The sequence below is a fragment of the Gymnodraco acuticeps genome, unplaced genomic scaffold (assembly GCF_902827175.1).
Source record: "Gymnodraco acuticeps unplaced genomic scaffold, fGymAcu1.1, whole genome shotgun sequence".
NCBI classification, from domain to species: Eukaryota; Metazoa; Chordata; class Actinopteri; order Perciformes; family Bathydraconidae; genus Gymnodraco; species Gymnodraco acuticeps.
Window position 1 is genome coordinate 2,974,180 of NW_022990673.1, and position 13,711 is coordinate 2,987,890.

The 13,711-nt window shown below is 37.6% G+C and overlaps 1 protein-coding gene across 1 annotated transcript in view; it reads right to left on the reverse strand.

Annotated features, from left to right (window-relative positions):
* Positions 1 to 13,711, reverse strand: part of p3h2 (prolyl 3-hydroxylase 2) — a 63,747-nt gene that overhangs the window by 10,703 nt on the left and 39,333 nt on the right. Inside the window, exons 2-3 of the mRNA XM_034229811.1 lie at positions 12,032 to 12,184; positions 6,499 to 6,688 (exon numbers count right to left, since the gene is read on the reverse strand). Of these exons, the coding sequence (XP_034085702.1) occupies positions 6,499 to 6,688; positions 12,032 to 12,184 (343 nt within the window). The remainder of the gene's footprint in view (positions 1 to 6,498; positions 6,689 to 12,031; positions 12,185 to 13,711) is intronic.

Genomic DNA, 13,711 nt, shown 5'->3' on the forward strand with positions numbered 1-13,711 from the left:
ATGACTCCTATTGGCTTTCCAGCATGTTGTAAACAAGGTAAGATCTTAAAGCGGTACATAAAATGCTTATGCTTACTGCTTGTTATTTATGAAGCTCATTAAAACTGTATGACTAACACTCGATGATGAGATATCGCTGAGGCTCCCTCTCTGGCTGCCAGTCTGATGAAAGCCAGCGGCTGCAGGGCTGAGTGTGAACTGTCTCACAGTGACCTCTGTCATTACGTTGCTCTCTGTTTAGGGCAGAGATCAGCAGCAGAGAGAGGGAGAGAAAACTAAGCGGTGGAGACTGAGAGCAGTGCAGCTGCCTTTTTTCTGTTTGATCATAATTACTAATGGTTTACTGTACATCCGTGCAAAGCTGATGGAGGCATTGGTTTTGAATCATATCCCTAAGCTGCATTAACATGATATGTGATTTGGTGATCGGTAAAAACAGATTGTTAAGTTTTGCTTCCATTACATCAGCTAGCTTGTGTCGGTTAGCACAGCAGTTGCTTGACGAAAGGTCAAGTGAAAATGTCTACTTGAGGTAAAAATTGAATTACTTCACATTTTTTGCGCAGAATTCTGCATCAATTTCATGAGGTGCGCGATGCCGAGGGTATGCTTACGCCCAGCCGGGTGTCAGTGCCCCCTCCATAGAAACACAACAGCAAGGTCGGCTAGTAAGAAGCTCTAAAACCTGAAAAGTCCCTAATAAGATATACTATCAAAAAGCAAACAATAATATGACAGATTGATTAGGCATAAGCAGTTTGTAAAAAAATAATGTAAAAACATAGGCCTATATAAATACCAAAATGTCCTTTTAAGAATAAATGCCAAGAAAGGGCCCTCAGGTGTCACTATAGAAATAAGGTTGAGTGAGGTTATGAAGAGCGTTTTAGTCCTTAAGTGAGACAGGGGGGTGGGGGGTGCACTCAGGCTGTTTCCTGGACGGTTGAGGATGTAATAGAGCATGTCTACCAAATCCCAGGATTGTAACTATAAACTGCTCAGAGAATATCCCTAAGCACATTGACGCTAAACTCAAGCTTGGACTGAACTTCCTTTAAGTTATTTCTTACAGTTATTTGTATTATTTGATTTATTTCTAGGAGACTTTGAACAATCATTTATTGTTTTTAATCGGTGTAGAGAGGTTGCCAACAACATACAGTGCAAACTCAATGCTCCCAAATGTAATATATTGATTTCAACCGCCAGTTAAATCTGTGGGATATCTATTGTGTCATGAATCTTTCTGCACCATGGCTCAACACGTCTGAATAGCATTATAAGTAGAGTTAAATGACTCCAGAGGGCCTGTAATGTGGTCTATATTAGAGTACTGTGATGATTACTCACATTTTCTGAATAGAAATGTAAAACCAAAAATGTTCTGGAGGCAGTTTTCTAGTAAATGCAACTACCCAAACCCTCCCTGAAACCAACAATGAATAACAAAGAACAACTGAAGGAAGTCAGTGGACAAAATATTTCTGCATCTGTTTAGAGGACCTGGTGTCCCTTAGTTATGTTCATTTTTCCAAGAGATTACTTTGTACTGTCACTGCTTTGATTTGTGTCATGAATCTCCGTTGAAGTGTTTATAGTTAGACATCGTATTGCAAAGTTAATCAAGCCAAATCAGCATCATATACATATCTGCATTTCAATATGTGGAACTGGTAGAGTGCCAGTAAACTCCAAAAGAACAATGAATATGGATATTGACAACATTATTTGAAGCTTCACTGTAACAAACAGTCTTTTTCCTTATAGAGGGACAGTAACTTTGTCACAGAAAAGCCTACACTGTCAATATTTCTAGGGAAAAATCCTATTCCTAAGAACACATGCCGTTAATAAAATAAAACACATATTCTCTTTTTCATGGCTGTTATCTCCTCTGCATGTTGCCTCAGTGCCAACCTCCATCCAGTGCCAAGCCACTGCCAGGGAGATTTGATCAGCGAGTGAGCGTGAAGGGCGTTGTTTTGCCTCGTCTAAGCGTCCCCAGGCTCAATCTGTACAACAACAGCCGAGCTCGGACTCTGAGCCACGCAGAGCAATCCTTGTGTTGGGGGAGCAGTCACTATAAGTTGACAAAATGCTCCACAACTAAACAGTCTCCTTCCTTTCATCCAGGACTGTAATAGACCTTTGGGGCTTTTAGGAAAAACTAAAGACAGGATTTATGAAACCAGTGTCAGAGGGCGGTGTCTAAAATGAAGACGAAGTGGTATTTGCAAATCCACAGAAAACAGAAAGGTGGGGTTTCTCAGAAGGCTGAGAACATCAGAGAAAGCTCTTAATACGTTGGAACAGGAGGGGATCAATTTAGAATCAGCTCATACTGGAAATAAAGTGTTAAATATAATAATGAATGATGAAGCTAGATTGAAAAATCACCCTTACAGCTTGAAATGATTAAATGTTACTGTTTACTTGGTTCCAGCTGTCTTATCAACACCAACATGTTGTGGATCTAATACACAAAGAGGCTGTAAACAACTGAAATCACACCCTAAATTAAAAAAAGTCCTGATTCTAATCAAATAGAAATGTGTTTAACAGTGTTGCTGTTTCATTATTTCTATGATTTTGCCTTTTAAAGAATAGATACAGCTGAATACTCCAACACATCATCCGACCTCTGCAGCTCATCCAGAATGCAGCTGCTCGGCTGGTCTTCAACCTTCCTAAATTCTCCCACACCACGTCGTTCCTCCGCTGCCTTCACTGGCTTCCGATAACTGCTAGAATCCACTTCAAGACAATGGTACTTGCGTACCATGCTGCGAATGGATCTGGCCCTTCCTACATCCAGGACATGGTTAAACCGTACACCCCAGCACGTGCACTCCGCTCTGCATCAACCAAACGGCTCGCTGCACCCTCGCTGCGAAGGGGACCCAAGTTCAGAAAAAACACGTGGGTTTGCTATCCTGGCTCCAAAATGGTGGAATGAGCTCCCCATTGACATCAGGACAGCAGATAGCTTACACACCTTCCGGCACAGACTGAAAACTGTTTTTACTCTATGAAGCCTGATGTACTTATATGATTCTGTTTTCTTCAAGTTTGTATTTTGTTGGTCGAACGCACTTATTGTAAGTCGCTTTGGATAAAAGCGTCAGCTAAATGCAATGTAATGTAATGTAATCATCCACATATTGTCAACATTTATTCTGGGATTTTACAGCTATAATATAACCCTGTTTTTTTATTTGAGGGTTTCTCTAAATATACAAAATAAATCCAGACATTTACCAGTCCAAAGCTGACTTTCAGTTAGTGCTTCCCCTTAAATTAATGAGATTATTCCTTTGTATCACATTAATAACAGAGCTTATATTGCCCTGAATGGTCCCAATTTGTAGATAATGCCCTTTTTATTGATACAGCACAATTTTATATATTTCCAAGCAAATTATTTAGCAGACCCCTTTATGCCCCAAACTCCATTTTAAGCATAGCTGATTTACATTATCAGGGTATATGCAGGAATCCTGAAGTCAAATGTAATACATTTTAAGACCCTTTCCATACATTTTAAGACCTCATCGCCACTTCAAGTTTTAATCGGTTACATTGGCGCAACATTTACTATATACAGTATTGATTGTCCTTCCTCCTTATCTCCCAACCATTTGGACGCAAACTAGCATTTCCCCATAACGATGTTGTTTAACAACCGGCGTAAACGGACCTTCGCGCGCTATCAAGCAGTGAGCGTGTGATGTCCTGTTCAGATGACGTCAAACCCAATGGGATGCCATGAATAAACTACACAGAATCACACTACACACCTACGCAATGATTACATTCAGGCAAACTGTAGAATACAACCTCTTTGGACAATTTATATACTTATTGAAAACAAGCTACAAAATGTAATACCTTGGAAAATGCCGTTTAATACTTTTTAATAGCCTTAATTTTGCTAAATTGATTGATCAACTTTTAATACTTTTTAAGACCCCGCGGACACCCTGATTATACATCTCGTGGAAATGACTTGTGCTACTTATATAGAAATGTTTATTCATTGGGATAAACCCCTTGAGATGCACCATCTCGTTTTCAAGGGGGTCCCGACAATAGCAACAACTTACAGACATACATAAACAAAAAGACAAAATGCAAAACATGACACACAAGACAAACCACATACAGTCTAAGTAAAATTCAAGCAATGCATACAATCATTACAATTTGAGAGACAGTCGAGCAAATCAGTTTCATCAATATCAGTTTAATTAATAACAAGTACAGACCAGTTGAAAGTGAGATGATAATGCATGTTTAAACATACCCAATGATGCAAGAGATCTAATAGCAGCAGGTAAAGTATTCCAGTCTGTTGGGGCTTTAAAAATGAACGCTCTTCTGCCAATCAATTTTTTTGCAGAGGGGACAGAGAAATAAATCTGAACAGAATGCCTAACTTGATGATTTGGCGAGTAGGGTACAACATACTGCTTTAAATAAGGGGGATAGTTAAGATAAATGCATTTAAATATCAGCTGACAATGACAAAGACAATGCGTGTGTCTTCTTACATTTAAAGAAGGCCATTTAAGTTGGTTATACATTGTGCAGTGATGTGTACGAAAAGGACAACCAAGAACAAATCTGCATAGTCTATTGTAGGCTATGTTGAGTGGAGCAAGATCTGATTTATGTGCATTTTGGTAGACAACATCACAATAGTCCATAATCGGAAGAATAAGTTGAGAAGCAATTCTCTTTCAGACACTGAGCGTAAAACAATTGCGAGAGCGGTGTAAAACACAGATTCCATAATTGACTTTTTGTATTACATGCTTTATATGTAGTTTAAATGAAAGTTCAGAGTCTAGCCATACACCAAGATATTTAAAGCTATCAACTTTATGCAGAGAAGTGCCATCCTTACATGTTATTACTACATTAGGTTTGGATTTGAGCTTCTGCCTGTTACCAAAGACCATGGTATAAGATTTTGTTTTGTTAAGCAGTAGTTTATTGTGTGATAGCCAGTCCTGTAAGATATTAAAATCCGATTGAAGAGAGATCTGAATTTGTGAAAAATCAGATTTGGATGTATATATGACAGTGTCATCAACATAAAGGTGAGTACAACAATTAATGAGACAAGAAGATAAATCATTTATGTAAATAGAGAACAGAAGTGGGCCCAGAGTTGATCCTTGGGATACACCCTTTTGTTGGATCAACAGGTCAGACTGTTTTCCATTAACAACCACACATTGCTTTCTACTGTGAAGGTACGAGTTAAACCATAACACTGTATTATTAGAAAGGCCAATGCCGTGAAGTTTATCCAAGAGCAGATATCGATCAACGAAATCAAAGGCTTTTGTCAAGTCAATAAAAATGGCACCCGTGAGTTCACCATCATCTGCAGCAGAGTACAAGTCATTCGTAAATGTAAGTAGGGCAGTTGTTGTGGAGTGATTAGGCCTGAAACCAGATTGAACCGGAGATAAAATATTATAAGTATTGAGATAATGTGACAGTTGATTATAAATGATGTTCTCCAACACTTTGGAAATAGAACAGATTATATAGATTGGTCTATAATTATTTGTATCAAGTAAATCACCACCTTTATGCAGTGGAATGATGCGTGCACATTTCCAAATAGTCAGCAACTCACAGGTGGACAAAGACAGGTTGAACAAATCAGCAAGTGGGTACATGAGAATATGGGACGCCAATTTTATGAACCTGTTTTCTATACCATCGAGTCCTGCACTGCCATCCACTTTTAATTCAGTGATAGCATTATGAACTTCGTGTGGTAGAATCTTCTTAAAAGAAAAATAACTGTTGCAGTATGAGTTACTATTAGAAATACCAGTCGTCAAATAGGAGTCAGATAGTAGTGTGGAACATACATTAGTGAAATGCTGATTAAATATTTGGGCAATGGATAATGGGTCATGAATTATTGTATCAGCAGTTCTTATTTTATTAATAGAATGTTTACCTGATTTATTTAAAATAAATTTGATTTTAGTCCAAAATTGCTTGGGATTCTTAAATATATATATATATATATATATATATATATATATATATATATATATATATAAGTCCGATGTGAGAGATTCTTTATAGTAGTTCGATTTAGCATTTCGGGTTTTGGTTTTAGTTAAGATGCCTGTATACTTCCCAATCGGCTATAGTTCTTGAATGACGATATATCGACCATGCTTTATCCCTTTCCCTAAAGAGACTGATGAGTTCAGATTTGATCCAAGGGAGATGTTGACCTTTGACCTTAACCGTTCACACAGGTGTATGTTTGTTCATGACATCAGTGAGCTCTTTATGCAGAAAATCCCAAGCATCTTGTACAAAAGGTATTAGTTGAAATCTGTCCCAATTAAGGGCAACAACATCATTAATAAATAAATCAACATTCCATTTTTTACTTGAGTATATAAGCATTTCAATAACTGTTTTCTGCGGAAATAAACCTGTTTAGATGTGGGCTCTTACCTGAAACGAGTTCATAAAGGCTGTAGCGGTAGAGGAGGTAGTCGTGCCCCTCAAACCTCTGGGGCCATTGACACAGGGCCCGGCACTCGGAGTCGGCCTGATAGTACTCCCTCAGAGCGCCCTCGAACAGAGCGATGGCTGCCTCATGTTCGCCTTTATCATACAAGCTCACTGCTCCAGCAAAGGAGCGCTGTGGTAGAGGAGAGATGGAAGAATCATGAGAGTAAGGAATGATGGGATGAGTATTTATGACCTCCAGTGTGCAGTAAAGTTATTTATGATATGTTTGTGTATTGAGATTGTTATACATGAGCACATATTTGTAAAGTTAAACCTGTAGCCAGTTCATAAAATGTTTTAACATCCTGCATGATCATTTGTTGGGGATAAACAGAAGGAGCAGGGGATGGCTTAGCCTGAATGTCTGCCAAAGCAACTTATAGATACTGAAAAACTCATCCTCAGTCATACTTCAGAGTTTAATTCAGGTTAAATTGGTATAAATAAGATACTGCAGTATGGAAGCAAACAAGAGACAGAAGTATTTGAATTGTATTAGACACCGAATTTATAACATTGAAAATAATTACTTTGAAAATCATGTATCTAAATGTTTTTGCTCCGAATTTACCTATGTGAAATAAAAATGTAAAAATTCAAGTGAAAACAATTCGAATGTTCAAATTCAGTTCCCAAAAATTCGAGGAAAAAAATTCGATGTATAAAATTCGATGTCCAAAATTGCGATGCAGCATCATCCGGGCTACGCAGACAGGATAAGCAATCGAGCCCTAATGCAACTCCGACTTCTGGCCTATCAGAGCACGGCTTTGTCAGTCATGTGATCACAACAACCCGGGAGAAAAATGACGGAGAACAGCGGGGCTCGCCGCTCGGGTAAGTAGTCAGTTTGTGCTCTTTATTTTACAAGCAGTGAGGGCTCGACAGCATTTGTATCTTACATTAGCTAGCTAAATGAGTGAAGTAGCCTTGTGCCTTGCTGTTAGCAAGCTCCGTTACCATTAATTGAAGTGAATCACAACGTGTGTGGGTTGGTTGGTTGGTTGGGGGTGACGGTTTGCAAAGTAACGTAACGATCACTTCGGTTAGATAAGTCAAGTAGACCATGCTACACTATACGAAATACTCTCTTACAAAAGCCCTGCATTTTAACATGTTAATGTTACTTTAGTAAAAGTATGCTAGTATAATTAGGAAAGTGTTGTTAAAGTAGACACAAGTTATACTATTATATTATATCATTTGATTTATTGTTATTACCGATGCACGAGTTGACTTAACTGTTGTAGTTGGAGCTCATTTTGAACAATGAGCTAACTAATTATTACTTTCATAATGGTGTAATGTGCCAACTATTTTCTACATTAATAGATGAAGGTCTGGTTTGTTCAACCTCTCAAAATAGTAGGACCAGAGCCCTAGAGACTCTAGGGCTCTGAGTAGGACATGCTGTCATAATTAGTCCGAAGTGACACCTTTACAATGTTAAAGCTGTTAGATAAATGTAGTGACGTAAAAACTAAAAAGTATTCAAGATAGTGTAGTGAAAAAGAGATGTTTTAAAAAAAAAATGTTACCAAAACAAAATCTCTTGTTTTGGACTGACAGTAATAATTCAAGAAATAGTAGATAAATAAATACACACATCAATGTGTTGTGGATGGAACACAACAAATGGTGCTCTTACCTGTGATGCCTCCTCCAAACATTATAACCAGACTGTATCATTCAAACTATAAGTAACAGTTCTAGCTACTTGACTTCAGACAAACAATTCAAAAGACAAAATCAACACAATTTATTGAAAGACCAATCTTTATTTCTCTCCTTTTGTTTGTGTTATTAAACCCTGTCAATCTAAAAAACTGAGCAACTCAACAGTTAACTTTATATTTCTTATTGTCCAAAGCATCTATTACATTATTTGTTCCCCTCTCATATTCACAGGATGGATGATTAGAGACTTTGGGGGAAACCTCAGCTTTATGAACGTCCTGTCTGTTGCTTTGGCCAGAGAGGGCTGAGGGTCTTTCCCTGCGAGGAATCCTCCTCGCAGGGAAAGACCCTGCAGGCCTGAGGGAGGAGGACCAGACCTGATGGAGGAGGACCTGCACCAGCTGCACCTACAGAACTTAGCCCATGCTGGGCATAGCTGTTACCACCTGCACAGGCCTAGCCTGTCAATTAACAGATTAACATTTAGTGTAACTTATGTATATTATTTCGTTTTTATTTAAAAAAAATGGTGATGGTTCATGCTTGATAACTTTTAGTTCACATTTCAATAAATTGTATTTGCACTCCTTTTGTCCGTTAATCTTGCTGAAAATGTTAGATTACACATTCACATCTGACTGAAGATTGGCACCATTTATTTATGACGTTGCAAACTCTACGGTACAAGGCACAAGTGATGTGAAGCTCATAAAGTGAGGCAAATGCATTTGATCAGCTGACTTTTTTTTTTTGCCAAACTTTATAGGCCTGACAATAATCACACTATCTCTGAGGTGCAACGTAAAACACAAAACAACACAAATGAAGTTCCTGTTAGACTAGAAAACTATTCAGTGTGCAGGTCTTTGTGTTACAATATAAGTGTCTCTTAGTGAATGTCCTGTACTGCCCTTAAATCTCATCACATCAGCTTCTCCTTTCCCTCTTGGATGTTCTTCTGGACCCTCAGAGAAAGAGAACATGGTGAAGCAGTCCTGTCTCTCAGGCATGTCCTTTCCTAACAGAAATATCAAAAAACATATTATTGCAGAGCAAGTGTGTTATTTAAGAAAGAGGTGTGTTTGTTTGTTCATAAATATAATGATTTTTTTATTTGAATGTGTTTTTTAAATCCAACAGTGTACTACAAAGATAATCAGATTATGAATAAACCATTCTAAATTCATCAACATTGAAATAAATGTATTATTAAAATAATATTTAACTGTTATCGAAACTTAGTGCAACTGTAGAAACTTGCTCTGTCCGGTTGTCTCACTGAAAGACAAAGGGTCGCAGCTCTCACTATGTTCAATAATATTTGCCTTAAATACATTGAAATGTGAAAGTTGAACAAAAAAGTGATGTTGCTTGGTAAAATGTAAATGTAACCGTTTGCTAAGAAAGTACACTCAACATCACTGATGTGTGGGTGATCTAGTATTCAGTCATGTTTAATGGCATGTATATCAGTGTATTAGAGTCATTACTTTATGCATTATTTGCAAAGTATGAAAAGGGTGTACCTTGGAATCCGTGCTGAAGTTCTCTGCTGTTAGGAGTCCAGATCTGTCTCTCCTCCTCTGGTCCAGCCTGTCTGGATCACCTTAAGGACACTTTGAACAAACAGATGTAAAGTTACATGCGTGGCTTACAGACTTCTTTACATGCAAACTACTTTTTATCTTCTTTTAAAAACAGGTCATAATCTTATTGTTATACTTAAGAAATTGCTGGATATCACAGTCCTTATACTGTATCAGTTTGATTGAGTATTATTGTGTAGGTCCTTTTTATTTTACTGTTACTTTGGATGAGGTTTTCATGAGTCAGTCAAATTAATTTGTTTTCATGCCATATTCATATGTATCACACACGTAAGGGTAAGACACAAACCTATTTAACAAATGCAATGCAATGGATAAGCTTAATTTCCACTGAAGTCACAGATAACGTCATATATAATATTTAAACAAATCATTTCCTTGTCACTAAAGCATTGACTACGCTATTCATCGTCCTTAAATGCAGGAATTAAGTTACATGTTCTGTTCTACAGCCACGATAAGGCTGTTTCTCAAGTGTGATGATAATACAATTAAAAGAGGCATTGGTAATAATATTAAAAACAACAATGTTTGGGTCGTTCGTCGGATAGGCGGTTAGCTGCAATAAATAACTCCAGTTCAACAAACCATATTACAATATCTAAGGGAGCGTTATTTCTGGACCATCTTGAAATGTGACGTTCATATTTTAAAGATACACACATTTCATTGTGAGGTTGATTTAATATACACTAAGCCTCTCTTCAACAATACGTTGAAGTTAGCTAGTCTATTTTATGCTATAGTAGAGCATAGCAAATTTAAATGAACCTTAACAATGCATACAGTAACCTAAATAGCAAACTAACTATCTAACGTACAAGGATGACCTTATTTTAGCAACCTCGAACAGAATCCTTTTGGTATACAGTAGCATCCCACTTAATGTTTTACACTCTTGGATGCTACGCATAGCATCGTTAGCACAGATGGAGCTACGATTGCTCAAATGCTAACCCAACTCTAAACATTCATTAACGTTAGCTTAATAAAAACACCAGTAACATAACATAAAGTACGCAGGGTTGACTTACCGAAGAAACTGCATTCATGGACGGTCTGTTTCAACCGCAGATAAATCCTATATTTGCAGGACGAATAGTCCACCAGGAGCCAACACAACGAACACGGCCGAGTTCAAGTAGTGTTCTCCTCATGCGCTGAGCCGCTGTAGCATCACGGAGCTAACAGTGAGACAGAGGAGCTAGGAGCAGCAGTCCCGTTGTCATGAAGGGGGAATCTAACTATATACAGAATATGTTTTTGTAGATCCAGGCTAGAAACATGTTCATTTTCTTATGTTAAGTTGGACATTTTAACATAGGGTCTACGGGAATTGCTCCCATCTGCATCCATCGCCTATAGTTTGCAGCATTGGGCTTCACCACACTGTCCCGGGGTTTGCCGCTTGGCTCTGATAGGCCAGAAGTCGGTTTGATTGCATTAGAGCTCGATTGCTTATCCTGTCTGAGTAGCCCGGATGAGGCTGCATCGCAATTTTTGACGTCGAATTTTACACACCGAATTTTTTTACATCGAATTTTAAACACCAAAATATTTGACGTCGAATTTTTTTCACTTGAATTTCTGGGATCTGAATTTGAACATTCGAATTTTTTTAACTTGAATTTTTACATTTTTATTTCACATAGATAAATTCGGAGCAAAAAAAATTCAGATTCATGATTTTCAAAGTAATTATTTTCAATGCTATAAATTCGGTGTCTAATACAATTCGAATACTTCTGTCTCTTGTTTGCTTCCATACTGCAGTTGTTAGATTTGTTGAGAACGTACTGTCAAACAAGTTGGAGCTTGAGAAAGAGAGATATGCCTCTGCAAATAAATGAGAGCACAAAGGATCCAAAACTCTACGGCAGTCAGGGTTTAACAGCAGGACAGCACTTAAATGTCTGAAGAGGTTTCCAGTCAGTAACTTTGAGGGCCATTAACACAAAGGCGCCTTCATACTCGTTCAATAACTCGTCGCACAGCAAAGAGGTGAATCAAAAAAAATATTCAGACATTTTGGCCAGGATTGAAAAACTATGCCAACAGGTCAAATATATTATCTTAAACATGATCAGGCATGATTGTCAAGTGCTAGGAGGTAAGGCATAACAAAAGAAAGAGATTAAATTGACTTAAATAATAAATAATAGTGTGCACGTTTCTAGATTCTGTGTTACCTGGTGAGGCCGGGCTTCTCGGTCCACAAAGTGGTCCTCCTCCACGCCCTGCAGGTCTTTGTACTGCTCCAGGTTCTGACTCATCTCCACATGCTCTGGGTTGGCCTGGAAGTAAGTGTGAGCCGCCGCCGCTGCCTTGTGAGGCTGCTTCAACTAAAGAGAAGAACAGAGGGAGAAGGAAAAAGCGATGTTAGTCAGAGAATGATAAAACAGTCTTCATAAAAACAGAGGCACAAATTCACCTTGGCAGCTGATGTAGTTAGGCAAAAACATTAATGACACGTGAAATTAGTGAGTTTGTAATTAGAAGAAGAATATGTTTTCTTAGTATTTGCATAGGGCTCAGACAAAATCCCGATATAAGAAAACGTGATTTGTGTCAAATCTGATTTTTTTTTGGAAATGTGTGAAACTAGAAGGGAAAAAACAAACAGAAAATCTGCAGATGTTCTTCTGTGGCTGCTTTTGGACAACGAAACAGAATAAAATACCAGGGTGCATTCAAACATTTCCTACTGGCAAGTTATTTGGAATCGACTTCAAGGAAGTAATATTTCTGAATTAAATTAATCGGAAAAATGAACAAGATTTATCCATCCAAATCCTGTCATTAAAAAACCCTCATCATAACAACTAATATGATGGATGAGGTCTCTGCACTTAAAGTATTTGAGCTTAGTGAAAGTTGGGGAGTATTAGAATAAAAATAACGGACCTCCCAATCTCTTTCTGAGAAATCCAGCATAAACACATGAGAATAAACAGAGTTGAACAGCTCGATAAGACACACACTGTGTTTGTGAGTGATACTGAAACAGTGCAGACCATGTCTTAACATTGAAGAGGATATAGAGCAGAGCAGCTGTCAGATGATTGACAAATAAATGAACACAAACGAAAAAAGTACTTCAGAATATGTTTGAATATGTTTTATATACTAAAGGTCATTTGAATAATAAATGTATTGTTTTGCTTACATTTAAACCATAAAGGGGACATGCAAATAACAAACAGTAGTCAGTGACAAACATGAAGCCCATAGAAGCCATTCATCTACCAAGGTAAAAAAAGTAACTTTATAATATATGGCTTTATATAAAATGTATTAATATTATTATATCAAATAAATACCGAACCAAACTTTTTATTTTTGAGGCAAATCGTTGTAAATATTGATTCAGATATCAGTAACTGGTCAATAGAGACCATTGTGATATCGTAACATGTTTATTTTCTTTTGATTAACGTATTGATTAATGGGCTAATAGTTTGAGCTCTTGATCAGATGTCTAAGAGTGTCAACAGTGCAGAACAAATGAAATTCCAATTTCAGTACTACCACAATTAAGGAAGTGGAAAAACAAGTGAGAAGTTACATAGTAAGCTTCTTCCCAATCAATACCTCTGCTTTCCTCCAACAACAAATATGTAGATATACTCTCTGGTATTACACAACACAAGTTTGTGGAACTGCTCTCAACCAAAACCCACTTTGTTGAGAGATCCCAGATGTCTGGTGCGAGCTAGTTTCTTGTAGATTTAAGATGATCTTTATCCCTACAAACACACACAGTTTCAGAACAACTCCACCATCAGAAGCCACCTAGTGCCTAGCAGATAAGATCCTAAGATCATGCTCAAGCCTCAACATGGGTCAACTTACACAACAGCCTCTTACTG